The sequence below is a fragment of the Grampus griseus genome (assembly GCF_964374135.1).
Source record: "Grampus griseus genome assembly, chromosome: 8".
NCBI lineage: Eukaryota > Metazoa > Chordata > Mammalia > Artiodactyla > Delphinidae > Grampus > Grampus griseus.
The window spans coordinates 31,231,651-31,247,677 of record NC_139002.1 but is presented as its reverse complement, the minus strand read 5'-3'; the positions used below and the strand labels follow the sequence as shown (position 1 = coordinate 31,247,677).

At 36.2% G+C, this 16,027-nt stretch overlaps 1 protein-coding gene across 1 annotated transcript in view; it reads right to left on the bottom strand.

Annotated features, from left to right (window-relative positions):
- Window positions 1-6,224, bottom strand: part of LOC309825946 (glutamate carboxypeptidase 2) — a 58,542-nt gene extending 52,318 nt beyond the window's left edge. The window contains exons 1-2 of the mRNA XM_082659834.1: window positions 6,200-6,224; window positions 1,596-1,697 (exon numbers count right to left, since the gene is read on the bottom strand). Of these exons, the coding sequence (XP_082515960.1) occupies window positions 1,596-1,604 (9 nt within the window). The 5' untranslated portion in view covers window positions 1,605-1,697; window positions 6,200-6,224. The remainder of the gene's footprint in view (window positions 1-1,595; window positions 1,698-6,199) is intronic.
- Between the last annotated feature and the right edge of the window lie 9,803 nt (window positions 6,225-16,027).

Genomic DNA, 16,027 nt, shown 5'->3' with positions numbered 1-16,027 from the left:
ATCTTCATTCCCAATTTTTATATAACTTATTTCTATGTCATGTCAATTATGAAATAATTATAGTGATTATAAGCATTCTATTTATGTGCAAATATTTAGGGAGAATTTTTCTAATACTGTTCCCTTAACTATGATGTTAACTACTCATTTGAAGTAAATTTCATACAACCAATAGAAAATATTCTATTCTAAGTTTGTGAGAGTTTTTAAATTATAAGTTAATCAAATATTCAAAACATTAGCAAACAATAAAAATAGTGTTTTTTAACTTTACTTATTAAAAAACATGGCATTGCCAAATATTAAATCATCCTTATATTCTTGCAATAAATTTTAACTAATTGGTGAAGATAGAACTTTAAATGTCAATTCAATTCTAAATGTAAATTTTTTACTTAGGATGTTTCTGATGATAGTCAAGCCCTTATCTCCCTATTGAGTGATATTTCAATATGCCCAATTGTCTATTAGCAACCTCTTGGAATATATCCTAGGCACCTCAAACTCAATATGTCCAAAACTGAATCTACTTAATGTTAAATATTACGGTAGGAGATATAACATTTTAAAAGACATTAATAAATTATATTCAACTGTTTCAAATTTAACTTTCTTATAAAAAAACAAAGTACTATGCAAGAATCTGGGGATTTACTGTAAAATCTCAGATGATAGTTATACACACTGCTTTATTCTTTTTTTTTTTTTTTGGTACATGGGCCTCTCACTGTTGTGGCCTCTCCCGTTGCAGAGCACAGGCTCCGGACGCGCAGGCTCAGTGGCCATGGCTCACGGGCCCAGCCGCTCCGCGGCATGTGGGATCTTCCCGGACCGGGGCACGAACCCATGTCCCCTGCATCAGCAGGCGGACTCTCAACCACTGTGCCACCAGGGAAGCCCCACACTGCTTTATTGAGTAAACCACGTAACATTTTCTAAAATGGACATTCGTACTCTTCACTTGAAAATGGCAACAATTTCAAATTCTCATTCAAGTTCTTTGAAACTTAATCCAACTTATACAGTGGTAGTAAGATATGTAGTATTTTCATACAATGGAAATTACTTGGCAATAAAAAGGAACAGTCTACTGATAAATGCAAAACATGTGAATTTCACAGACCCTATGCTTAGTGAAAGAAAATAGACACAAATGATTACATGGTATCAATTCTATCTATATGAATTTCTAGTATAGGCAAAACTAATCAAAGGTGGCAAAAAAAAATCAGAAGAATGATTGCCTTGAGAGTGTGTGGAGTTGATTGAGAAGGGGCTCAAAAGTACTTTCTGAAGTGATAGTAGTATTCTATATGTTGATGGGGTTTGCATTACACAGGTGTATGCATTTGTCAAAAGTCCATAAATGTACATTTTGGATTTCTCCATCTCAGTGTAGTAAATTTTATCTTTAAAAAAACTATGAACACAAAATAGTATGTATTCCTTTTTATTACTAAGAAATTCTATTTCTTAAATATAAAAAAAGGTGAATTTGGATTACATCAAAAACCTCCTTAATACCTCTTTAATTATTGCCTGTATGTATAAGGAAGTTCTCTTTGTTATTTCTATTTTATTGCATGCATTTTTACCTCTGGCATTCCTTGTGGAGAAAAGGCACTGAAAGGTGGAACAACATCTGAAACATTTTCATATCCTGGAGGAGGTGGTTCAAATAATGATGTGTTGAAAATCTAGAGAAACAAAATATAATAATCAGAGGCAAATCAGGTAAAGTTTCATTACTATGACCAAACAAGGAAATGTGTACTATCCCTTTCTGTCAGTAGATGGTTAATGAAGCCTTTGGTATTTTCAAGATACAGATCAAAGAGCCAGCACTGTGCTAGAGGCTATGAGGATTTCATGATATGAATAAACTTAGAGACCCTTAGAGGATGTATAAGCACTAGCTTTTGATTTAGAAGGAAAACTTTAATTCCCAAATAAAAATAACAGCGTACAATATTCTTAGTCACTTATAAAAATGCTAAGATAATTACTTGGGAGCAAATTAATGTTAAATTCACTTTGAACCAAATATAATATAATCTTTCAAGTGTATCACTGTCATTGTTAAGTAGGTATCAATTTTTTTTTTAGGTTCCAAACCACTACCTCTAAAAGAGAGCTCCAAGCTACAGGAAGAAGAAACTGACAGAATTCCAAAGGGAAATAAAAATAATCCACCACTATAGTGAGATAATCTAACATTCCTTTCCCAGAAATTAATAAAGATTGCAGACAAAATAAGACTACATCAAGGATAAAGGCGATTTTAGCCAAACAATTAACAAACTTGAACTAATGAACAAATATAAGATCATTAAACTCAACAGCTGAATACATTTTTTTCAAATAAACACAGAACATTTATAAAAATTGACCACATAATAGGCTATAAAGGAAGCCTCAACAATTGCTAAATGACTAGTGTCATACAAACCACATTATCTGATCACAATGTAGTTAAGTTAGAAAATCAGATGAAACCGAGAGTGGAATAACTTTTAAATTTGGAATTTTAAAAATACCCCTAAATAGCTCCAAGGTTCAAAGATGAAAACATAGAACTTAGAAAATATTAAGATATTAATGATAACTAAAACACTTCTCCAAACTTGTGAGATCTAGTTGAAGTGGCTCTTAGAAGGAAATTTATGGTTTTAAATACTCATATTAGAAAAGAAGAAAGGTTGAACATCAATAAATTAAGTATTCAACTAAAAATGTTACAAAGAACAGCAAAATAGACACCAGGAAGGTAAAAGAGGAAATTATATTAAGTAAGAACAGAATTAATGAAACATAAAACATATATACAAGAAATGATTGCCAAAGCTGAAGGTTTATTCTTTGAAAATACAGGTAAAATGGACATATCTCTGTCAATGTCAATAAGAAAAAAATAAAAGGTAAGCACAAATAAATAATATTAAGGGTTGAAAAAAATTCATATCTATAGATGTCGAACAGATTCAAAAAGGTAATAAGAAAATACTAGGAAGAACTATGCCAATAATTGAAATCTTAGATGAAATGGAAAAATGCATTTTAAAAAATTTATTAAAACTGACATAAGGATGCATTTTTTAAAACCTAAATAGTCCTATAACAATAAAAAAAATTGAATCAGTACTTTAAAATCTCCCACAAAACAAAGTATCAAAACCAACTGGTTTTACTTTGAGTTTGAAAGTAAAAGATTAAGTATAACACAACGTATTTCAGAGATTAAAAACTCAGCTCATTATATAAGGCAAGTCTAATCTAGAAATTATACCCCAATAAGCAAATTGCAGAAATACAGGCCAAACATGCTATGAATATAAACTGAATATATATAGATATATGAGTTGAAAACTCTACTACTGACTAATATTACAAATTTCAAAAATGTAAGATAAGTCTAATATTACAATATCATTTAATATAATTATCATTGTGAAAAAGAAAAATTATACGCTCATCTCAAAAGATATCCAAAAAAAAGAAAAAAAGTGTTGATAAAATTCAACATAAATCCAGGACAAAAAGTCTTAGTAAACTTGGAAAGGAAGTGAATTAACGTAACCTGATATAAATATCAAAATTAAGGTGAAACATTAAAAACGTTCAAGTCAAGGACACCTGCTATCACCACTCATTTTTAATGTTAAACTATAAGTCCTGGTCCATGCAGTAATGCAAAGGGTTGTGGGAGATGGGGAGTGACTCTGAGCTGACATTATATTGTACTGACTAGAGCACCAGTTACCTACTTCTGATGCTGATAGAACCTAAAATGACACCAAATCAACTACTACTCTTCAAAAATTCCCATATCTTCCATCTTTCCCATAATTTTTCTGTGGTCCACATAGGGTACAAATGCAGCTGAATCACTGGGAAAGATTATAAGAAAAACTATACTAAAGTGCAATAAAAATTCATCTAGAGACAAAGTCATCCCACCAGCAAGTCTTTCAGCCAAGGAAGTACTCAAGCTCGTCTCACTTGATTTGCCTTTATGGTAATCTTCAATTTTACAACACCACTGAGCAGGTGGATTTTACATCAAGTTTATGAGTTATTCTAACAACTAGGAAAAGTTTCTTAAGGTAATGGAAAAGAGTCTTTTGGGTGACTTTATCAAAGGTAGACAATACACCAGTGATCACTGCTCACTATCCAAAATTCACTAATATAGCCTCAAATTATGTATTCTGAGTATAACTAAAATAATTTTGGTTTACAAATTTCTATTTACTTTTTTGTGACATAAAAAAGGCAATATATATACTTCAATCCATATGGCATGTTATCCTTATGTAAACAAAGATGAAATAATGCATATAGCATTAAAAATATTTCTTGCAGAATCTATAAAATGCTAATCATATTTGTTGCCTGTGGGAAGGGGAATTCCTCTGTGTCGTGTAGGAAAGTAAAAGTTTGCAGTTTACCACATAGCTTGGCTATGAATAGTCACAATAATTAAACTGGGAGATGGGGACACAGTAAAAGAGCATTTGTAGTTGGGGTGAGAATAGAGCTGAACTGTCACAAGGTCAAAAGATAGTGCCTGAATTTGAAACACAAGCAATACAAGCATGTCATTTAAAGAAACAGAAGTAAATACCAAAAGAACCACTCAGTGCTGAACAGTGATTGCCTCAGGGAAGGGGGATATAGAGGGGCCCTTAGGAGAACTGTGTGATTCTTTTTGTGCAGGTAAAACTTGGGTAAAAATAAAAATGATTCAATGATATAACTTCCAAAAAAGTTAATAAGCTTTTGGCAGCTAACACCATTCAAGAAAATCTCCAAAATGAAACTTCTACAAGTTAGGTTTATATTAAGTGACAGGCTTTAGAAATTTCATAAGTGCTTATAATAGCAAAAAGAAACAATGAAATGAAATAAAAGCAAAGGTACAGTCAAAATTGGAAGTGAAGAGCAAGGAAAAAAGAAGAGAATTGAAAGTTTGCTATTTTCCTCATTGCACACAATTGCCAAATTTGATAGATCAAATTTGGTTTAAGTATGTGTATTTTTTAACGTTACCAATATTTTATTACATCATTAAATAATCTTCCTAAATATACATTTAAAGACCCCTTAATACTTAATTATATAGATATGACCCTGCTTATTTAATAAAGGTTATGGGACCATAGGAAGTATATCAGTATTCCCCATACCTACCTTAAAAATATTTTTAAAATTTTGAAATAGTTTGATAATATTTTTTAAAGTTAAACAGTATTAACTACTATAATTGAAAATAGTGAATATGGAAACTTTCAACTCATATTAGGAAATTTAGCATGGGATTACATCACTGACTGTAAAACAACATATTAATTATTAAGAAGAGGCTGATTCATTAGTCAATAAGGGGAGGTGATTAAAAATTTATATATACTTAAATCACATGACATTTTTAGTTGACTGATCAAACTGAACATATCTGAAGCTATATGCAATTTAGAAGGCCCAGCTAACCAAAGGACTGAAAGAAGCTATCCAGAGTAAAAGGGGCTACTTTAAATATGGTAGCTGTAAGGCAAATAGGGATGAATGTTGACTTATATTTTATGAGCTTTCATATTGAATATATATCGTGATAAGAAATACCTCAATTACTTGTATTATCTTCTTTCCCAAGTGCCCTAACTAGCAAAGAAGATTGTAAATTTTTTAGTGTAGATATAATTCTATAGTATTTCTGTCCAAATTCTCCTCCTTCCAAATGCCCACACCCAAGTTCTGGGCGCAGAGCTGAACACATGATCATATGAGATTTAATCATTAAGTACAAATAAAAACCTGCTAGCTCAAACAGCACTTCTCTGAATTTTCTAGCATCTTCAAATCTATGCATGATCTTTTATAGTCCAAATCTTTCAAAAATGTATCAATTTCGTTGCTTAGAAGTTTACTGATATATCATATTTTATATTAGTGTACAATACTAAAACACAGAAAATAGCAAATGTCATCAAACATCAATTTTTCAGAATCTTTCCAACATCACATAAATTCAAACATCATAAGAAAGAGTTGGCACCAGTAATAAGATTATAAAAGGCATCATTCACAAGTGTCAATATTGATTTCTACCAGTATTTGGACATGGTAGAGGGCATTCTTTCACATAAGGTATTTCAAAATAGTAGACCGGGGGGCTTATTTTTTCTTTCTTTCTTTTTACCTCATTTCCATCTTCATCAATTATTGAGATGTAGTTGGGATGAGTCTTATTTGGATAGGACAACAGGACATCATAATGGGCTAACTCAACAGAATCCAGGCCAAATTCTTTCCACTGAGATTGAATTTGCTTTGCAAGCTGAAAGTTTTGTTCTGTTCCAGCTAAATGTGGTATCCGTGTAAAATTGCTGTTGACAAAAAATTGAAAGTGGTTAGAAATTTTTAGTCAGACTTTATCTTAAATCAACAACCAAATAAGGCTGATTTACATTAAAAAAAATATTTTGAGGTGTTATACTTTACAAAAGCAAAGTGGGGGCTTCTCTGGGGGCACAGTGGTTGAGAGTCCGCCTGCCGATACAGGGGACACGGGTTTGTGCCCCGGTCCGGGAGGATCCCACATGCCGCGGAGCAGCTGGGCCCTTGAGCCATGGCCGCTGAGCCTGCGCGTCCGGAGCCTGTGCTCCGCAATGGGAGAGGCCACAATGGTGAGAGTCCCACGTACCACAAAAAATAATAATAATAATAAATAAAAAATAAAGGAGAGAAGGAATTATATATGTTGCTAAAGAAAAAAAAACCCTCCCCTGAAAGCCACCTGGGATTTCTGGTCTTTTGAGCATAAGCTGTCTGTTCTCCCTATTTGACGCCCTACAGTAAATGCTGGACTCCTTCACCTCAACCTGGTGTCAGTAGACTGGCTTTGCTGCACAGCAGGCTAGCAGACCCAAGTTTGGTTAGGTAACATTATGAGTGAAATTCCTGGTAAAATTTTGTCATTACCCACCAAGATGCAATGGTGTTCTATGATCAGGTTTAGAATCCACTCATTTGGAGCAAAGATAATCCTGAAAATGATGAGTAGGAAAAAAGATTTGTTTCCAAGGATAAATAAATCAACTGGCCACAAAATCAGTGCATTACAGGTTTTGCCACTAACTTGTTGTGTAATCCTGGCCATGTCTTCAATTTCTCATCCATACATGGGGAGAATATTGCTACCTCACTAATTCACAAAGATTTGAGGCTCAATTAGACAATTGCTAAGAAACAGAAGTTCGTTTTTTTTTGTTTTGTTTTAATCAATTGAGAAGTGTGTCACACTGTCTTGATTCTATTAGAATATCCAGTTATTTTCTAATAAGAAGAATAATTTACAAATTATCCAAAATAGCCAACAACATGTATTAACAAAACAAATAGGCTCATACATCTCTGTCTGGCTAGAAAAGGTTATATATGTTCCAAGGATCATTATGTTATCTCAATTAATAAAGGGAGCTATTGGTATTCCTGTTTTCATACATTGCATCTGGTTTACAAATGCACAGTGCTTGGAGAAGTTAGATGACCTAAAGACAGCCAGTGAAAGACGGAACTGGTATTCAAATGTAGATCAGTGAAAGCTAAGACACTCTTCTGAAATAATCTTGTCTTTCAGAACTGGGTGGAGAAGGAAATTCCCTCTAAAGACATGCAAAATAGTGAACAGATCTGAGAATTTAACTAGATGTTACAAAACAAAAGGGAAAACACAGGACAACCTTGCACCCCAAGGAAGACTGAAAAGGCAGCCCTTACTTAACGCCCCGCCCCAGCCACTATTGAGAGTCAGGTGACTTAGTAGTAGTAGAGCATTTTTAGTAGTAAAGCGAAGGATTAGAAAGGGGAACAAGACAGAGGATCTGAGGCTTTAATGACCCCTAACCTAAGGGTCTAAATAGACTGAAAGCACTCTGATGGACAAATGGCAATTTGGAATTCTGGAGAGTCCAGGAGGCTTCTGGAGGTTCTGTGGTCCTTGGAGGGGTGAGTGGGGGGTTCTGTTAATCTCTTTCTTTTGATTGTTAATGATGCAAATCCTTGAGTTCTAAACAGTTAGAGGAGCTTGTTCAAGGCCACGGAGAATAAGCAAGAAGCTGACGGCCCAGAAAGTGAGCTAGAGGCAGGCATTCATTTTATTTCTTTGCCGGTCACTCCATCTCACAGGTTAGAAAAGGAAAAATGAAGCAGAGGCAGCACCCCTGTCTAGGAGTGAAGATTATATCTCGCCAGACTTCCACTTTTATTATACCTATTATACATAATTATAGTAAAAGAAGTGCAAGAGGCAGAAGGATTTCCACAAAATTTAAGCTTCTGGGTCTCTCACTTGAAATGGCCCTTCCAAAGACTTGAAAGGTGCCCTAGCAAATTTTATTCATAGTTTTAATTCTATCGTAATTAAATAGACATATGTGTTTGTATGACTATGTGTATGTACATCTATACATATATATATTTACTTGACTGTTTTTACATAAAATTATAACTTGTATTCACTAAGCAGTCCTTTAATCGTTATCAGGACTTCAAGTATGTCACTTTGAAAAAGCTAAGTATTCCAATCAATTATTCAATAAAAGTGTTTTATTTTTAGTAGCCTTGCAAATACTTTTTATATTTACTCATTTACCCCTTTTTCCCTACACCAGGGATAGCTATTTCAGGAAATAGGGAGCTGGTTTTTACACTAGGTCACATATATGCTCTCTAATTTCATGCTCATCAGAACAATATCACTATCCCCATTTTATAGAGGTGAAAATGATGGCTCAGGAAGGTTAAATATTCACTCAAACTTACTTTAATATCAGTGGGCGAAGATGGAATTTAAACTTGCGTATGTCTGACTTCGAAGTCCAAAATTTATTCTTTTGACTAAAATATACTATCTTCCTCCGAAACAGGAGTCAGCAAACTATGTTTCACTGACCAAATCCAGCTCACTTCCTTTCTTTGTACAGCCCACAAGCTAAAAATGGTTATCACATTTTAAATAGGTGAAAAAAATCAAGAGGAATAATATTTTGTGACATATCATTTATATGAAATTTAAATTTCAGTGCCTACAAATAAAGTTTTATCGAAACTGTCACACTTACTCAATTACGTATTTACTATCACTTTTTTGGTGCTACAATAGCAGAGCTGAGTAGTTGGGACAGAGATCAGCTGGCCTACAAAAGCTGGACCTTTACAGAAAAAGTTTAGTGACACCTGCTTTAAAACATCTATCATGATAAAGTTCAGCTGAAGGTACAATCCTCTCCAGATGAAACATGATACAAGATCTTCAGTAATAAAACCTTTTAAAAAGTCAGTTTCTGTTTATGAAATATTGGATCAAAACTTCTAAACAGAATAATAAACTTTTAAGTATATGCTTACTACAAGAATGTCTTGATGTTCACTGCTTTCAACTCATCCAAAAATGCTTTCTTCACATTATGGGGTGGAATGTTAGTAGCTTCACTGGAGGATTTTATAAACCATCCTGTAAAATACAAACAAATATAGGAATGAGATATGAGCTTATAGACAGGGCCTATCTCTCCTTATTATTGTATTTATCATATATAAAACATCAATGACCTCTGGTATTAACTGAGATTTTCTGAAGTTTCATTGCTCTTGCCTACTTCCATTGGAAAAAAAATCATGCAGACACACTTAATTACAAATCAGTTGCAACATATTTTTTAATCCAATTTCAATAAGCATTGCTGTTATTCTAAGAAATGTTTTATGAAATTAGCACTAAAATTGAAGATGGTTCAACTGATGGGAAAAATGAAGGCAAAGAGGAGATCCACCTTCTTTCTCCTTAAACCTTTTATCCCCAGTGACGACGCCTCTGCTGACCCAGAATAAGCATTTAGTAAATGTTTGTAATGAATTAATTATGAGTATATTTCAAGTACATAAATTATTTCAAAGAGTTGAAGGCAATTCAGACTTGTAATTTGTTCTGGTTCTGAAACTAAAGCCAAATATGCTTAAATATTTTGTGCTTGCAGTTGAAGTAGGCTTCAAAAGTTCAGCTTCAGAGAGCTACAGTGAAACTCCAATTCACCCAACATCTCTGCAAGACACACAGTGAATACAGAGACTAGAGGCAATGGGTAGCCAGATCGCGTAGAGCCATTAGCCCTGGTAGTTGGCTTCGTGACATAGTTTATTTAGATAAATGATATGATCTGTGCATAAAATGGTTACCTAAATCATCCAGCTAGCTTTCATGGAGCTTTCCAGTTATTAATCACATACACGTTACACACATGCATATATACACGCATATTGAAATAAATGGTTGGCAGCAAATGGAAATACAGTTCCACCAGTATGTAAAATAAAGGGACTTGGATTAGACTGTAGGATAAGGGCACTCGGAGGATGAAATGCTTGAATCGAGATCTAAAAAATAAGCTGGATAAAGAGGACGGAGGCCTGTGGGAGGGAGGGAGCAGAGAATCCTAGGAAAAAAATTAACAAACATTAATAAAGAACCCACAGCCATTGAGCAGTGAATATAGGGATGGGGCTGAGGGCTATACTGGGACGAATAAAATGCTTTTAAAAGATGCAGAAGATCTTAATCCTCATGCTACCCTTGCCCACGTTGTACAGCTGAGAAAACTGAAACTCGAGTTGAAGTGTGCCCTTAACGAGCACACTTATCTAAGCCCCACAATAACCCTAATATCCACATGCTAGTTATGAGCAGAGTGTGGCTCAAAGGTTACACAACAAGCAAGGAGAGGCTGAATTTGAGCCAGCTTAGTTGGTCTATGCCCTGGTCTTCTAAATCCCAGAAAGGGGACCCAGAATTCAGAGTAGGGCCGAACTACCAGGCTATACCTTAACGCTAGTCCTGTGCATTAATGTCCAGTTAGAAGCATCTCCTCACCAGGAAAGAATTTTTTAAAAGTGCCAATACCCCAGTACTGTGCGAGGAGCTTTAGATGCTATTTCGTTTACGATTCCCACTAACTTACAGATAGTATTCTTACAAAGGTTGACAAACTGTGGCTCAGAGAGACTCGGTAACTCGCTCAAGGACACAGAGAAGTTGCAGAGTTAATATTAGAATTTAAAAGAGTCTCAGCAAATCTGTGCTGCCCCCTGGTTATCATGGAGAGTTGGGTTAAGTCTGCAAATCAATACACAGGGGAAAACGCTAAAGAACTGCTATTAAGGATCTGTTCAGAGCACTGACAATGTCAGCCAGTTATCTCCTAAATGTTCCTATTTATTTACTCCCCAGGACGAAAGAATGAGAGAATAGGGCTCCCACGCAGCAGTGCCCTGAGTTCTACCTACTGTATACACGAAGCAGGTCCAAGCACAGGCACTAGATAAAGACCCCAAACAGGTAAGAGTCGTTTCTGGCAAAGCTCCTTGGACGACCTAGCAAATGCCCCCAGAGATCCGGCGCTCCTGCTAAAACGTACCGATTGCTCGCAGGGCCTCAGCAGTTGGAACTTTCTCAAGTTCAGTTTGAGTCTCTCCGTTCTACTCCTTACCCTGGGTGACTGTCCTACAGTAGACCGTCCAGAACCCAGCTGTGCACCGCCCCCAGCAACTCCTACCTAACTCGCGGGTGCTCGTCCCCACGTTCCCCCAACCCGGTCACCGCCCCCCACCCCCCGGGAGACCGGGAGACCAGCAGCTGGCCCCACGCGGCAGCTGGCACGGAGTCGCGCGAACCGCCAAACAGCCGGGTAGGCTCAGGGTTGTCCGTGGCGAGGGCCCCGTACCGAAGAGGAAGCCGAGGACGAAGAGGCAGGCGGCCAGCACCAGGGCCCCAGCGCACAGCCAGCGCGCGCGGCGCCAGGCGACAAAGGTCGACTCGGTTTCGCGCAGGGGGATTCCACATCTCACCGTGTGGCCCGCGGGGCCTCCGGGGACCGGTGCCTCTGCGGTGCGCCCCCGCTGCTGCCTCGCGAGCGGAGGGGCAAAGGCTTCCTCCTTCGAGGGCCGCTCTTAGCAGTTCTGCAGCCTAGACTCCACTCGCACTCCCAGGGCACTCCCAGTTTCTCCGCCCCTGAAAGTATTTCTAGTTTACTCTCAACCAATCCCGGAGAGCAAGAGGCAGCATCAGTCCCCAGAAGAAAAAAACCCGGCACCTTCGGAGGGGTGCTTAAAAAAAAAAAAAAAAGTTTAGCTTGAAAATTTCTAGCCCTTATTTTAAAATAAAAGGAAAAGAAGGAAGAAAGGGAAGGAGGAAGCAAAGAACAAACTCTTCTCCTTTCTCCACTTCCAGACCACAAATTGATTCAGAAAAAGAACACTAAGTACCCCGTAATTCAATAGAACGATCCTCTTTTGTCTGTCTAGGAAAATGCATGTTCCAGGCAAGTTGGTAGACTAAACTATTCCTCAAGAACTTTTTTCAGATCCGAAATCCTATTAAATACTATTATAGCCCTAAAAAGAGTAAATTCAAGTAGAAAACGGTAGTGTCCAGTTCTGGCACTGCTTTGGATATTCAGGGAGTGAATTTTGGTGTCAATGCCAGTTACCACTGTGCTCTTTTTCCTAATGAAGATCATTGATACTTATCAATTATTAGAGAATTATTCCTCCCTTTACATAGCACAACCATTTTTAAAGAAATATTATTGGAATTTACTGAAGGCAGAGAGTACATCTCTTTTTATATCAGAGCTGCCCTTGGCACTGTCTTACACTGTGGGTATGAAATCAGTCTTTGTTGAGTTAACCTGAAGAGTCAATCACACATAAATCTACCCCTGTTATAAGTTCTTAAAAAATTATAACAATGATACCTAAAGGAGGACAATAACGACATGCTTTATAAAATCAACGATGTTTTTATAATCTGTAAGGGAGACTGCATGCATGGCCTCTAGCTAGGAGTGCTTTATGGAAGTATTGCATTTAAAAGAATCGTGAAGTACCAGCAGAGTTTGAACCAGGGGAGATGAGAAGAAACTTTGGGTCTGGGAGCCAGAGCGATAGTCAAGGAATGGCAGATAGTTTGCTTTGGGAAAGGGAGCGAACAGGGAGAGAGCGAGGAGACACGGGGCTACATCATAGAGAATGTTGGGTACTTTGATAAAGAATTTCTGAGCTAAGTGAAGTGATGTGGGAAAATTAAAATGTTAACAGTGAACCAAGACAACTACTAGATGACTTAGGACAGGAAAGGAAGGAGTTTCTTCAGGCCTTTCTAACAATAGCTTATATTTATTAAATGTCTCCTAATGTTCCTATTGTTAAATCTAACCAAGAATAGTGGAAGAATAATACTTCCTGAGCACTTTCTGAATGAGCCACTTTATATACATCAACTCGTTTAATCATCGGTACCCTTCGTGGTTGATACTATCACCCTTCCCGTTTTACATGTAGGAAAACTGAAATTTAATGAGATGAGATAAATCACTCAAAGTCACAAAGCTAAGACAAAATCCAAAGTGTGCCTTACTCTAAACCACTGTACTGCCTCCCTTGAGCATGGGCTGCTTTTGCTAAGCTCTTTGCTTGTATTGGGAGGAACACTGGGCTTGGAGACAGAAGACTTGGACTTAAGCTTTGGATCTGGTCCTGTCTAAGCCTTGTACCCTGGAGAGTCACATATTCGGTTTACCTGAATGTATCTTCTCATTTGTAAAATATAGGATCATCTAATAACATTATTAAGTACCATCTGTTAATAAAGATGTTCTGAAGGTCAGATGCGAGTATAATTGAAGGAAATTATATTTATTAAATATAAGAAGGGTTTTGAACAATGTCACAACTACCTAACAATTTAATTAATACTCTTATGGTGAGCTGGGCTACATTTGAAGAAATCAGAGAACAAATGAACATCTGTGAAATCTTATTGAAAGGATTCGTTCTCTCCTCATGAAGCTTACAGTTTAGTGGGGAAAACATAGCTTTAAGAGTAATTAATGACTGATTAATATTATGAGCACATTCCACATGGCAGGCACTTGCTATATGCTTTACAGAATTATTTCATTTAATTATCAGGATTTAGCCCAAAAGAATTTGAAATATCTAACAGGTGGTTTTGCAAGCCACACTAGATTTTTCTTTTCTTTTCTTTTTTAAGATGCTCTCTTTTATTTATTTATTTATTTATTATTTTTGGCTGCATTGGGTTTTCGTTGTTGCATGCAGGCTTTCTCTAGTTGCGGCGAGGAGGGGCTACTCTTCCTTGCAGTACGCAGGATTCTCACTGAGGCAAGCCACACTAGATTTTTCTGTTGCTACTATTTCTCTTTTACAGCTGAAGAAACTAAGCTTTAATGAAGTTGATTAACACCCACCCTCCCCCCAAAAAAACCTGACACATGTTTGCTTTGATAAGCATTAGATCACACTGTACTTCCTGCTTCGACTATTGAGGAAAGTTTGTAGATGACTCTTCATATAAGGACTTGTAGAAGAAGAAGAATGCCGAACCCAGTAAGACCCAGTAAGATACATTCTTATTTTTCTTGACTGTAACATTTACCATACTATATTGTAACTGTGTTTACTTGTCTATCTTCCTGGATACTGTGAATTTTTTTTTGAGGTCAAGGACTTTATTTGATACATATTTATACCCATAATTCCTGGCACAAGATAGCTAGGAATGGCTATTTGTAAAATATAGGATCATCTAATAACATTATTAAGTACCATCTGTTAATAAAGATGTTCTGAAGGTCAGATGCGAGTATAATTGAGGGAAATTATATTTATTAAATATAAGAAGGGTTTTGAACAATGCTACAACTACCTAACAATTTAATTAATACCCTTATGGTGAGCTGGCCTACATTTGAAGAAATCAGAGAACAAATGAACATCTGTCAAATCTTATTGAAAGGATTCGTTCTCTCCTCATGAAGCTTACAGTTTAGTGGGGAAAACATAGCTTTAAGAGTAATTAATGACTGATTAATATTATGAGCACATTCCACATGGCAGGCCCTTGCTTATATGCTTTACAGAATTATTTCATTAATTATCAGGATTTAGCCCAAAAGAATTTGAAATATCTAACAGGTGGTTTTGCAAGCCACACTAGATTTTTCTTTTCTTTTCTTTTTTAAGATGCTCTCTTTTATTTATTTATTTATTTATTATTTTTGGCTGCATTGGGTTTTCGTTGTTGCATGCAGGCTTTCTCTAGTTGCGGCGAGGAGGGGCTACTCTTCCTTGCAGTACGCAGGATTCTCACTGAGGCAAGCCACAGTAGATTTTTCTGTTGCTATTAGTTCTCTTTTACAGCTGAAGAAACTAAGCTTTAATGAAGCTGATTAACACCCACCTTCCCCCCCAAAAAAACCTGACACATGTTTGCTTTGATAAGCATTAGATCACACTGTACTTCCTTCTTCAAGTATTGAGGAAAGTTTGTAGATGACTCTTCATATAAGGACTTGTAGAAGAAGAATGCCAAACCCGTAAGACACGTTATTTATCTGGATTGAAACCTTTACCATATTATATTGTAACTGTGTTTACTTGTCCATCTTCCTGGATGTTGTGAATGTTTTTTGAGGTCAAGGACTTTATTTGATACATATTTATACCCATAATTCCTGGTACAAGATAGCTAGGAATGGCTATTTGTTTCAATTAACGAACAGGTGAATGATTGAACAGAAGAACAACTTTAATGTTAGAAAGGAAAACTATTTGCTTGATAATTCACTATGTATTATGTCACCTAATGACAAACGAAAAATCTGACATCCCTACACCTTGCCTCGGTGCCTATTTGAGATTTCAAGAGCATTGATTTCATACTATACTCTCCCCAACCCTGCACCATTTACTTCTTTCACACATTCATTATGGCTCATAAACTCCCAAGGAAAAATGAATACAACATCTGTTTAATAATGCTTTATTTTTGAAAGTGTCCAAAATTGCAAATGTACTCATCTATGTGGAAATCATATTTCCACTTTCATATGCATAACTTCTTATATGGACGTATTATTTCCACTTTCATATGCATAATTTTTTCTCTCTT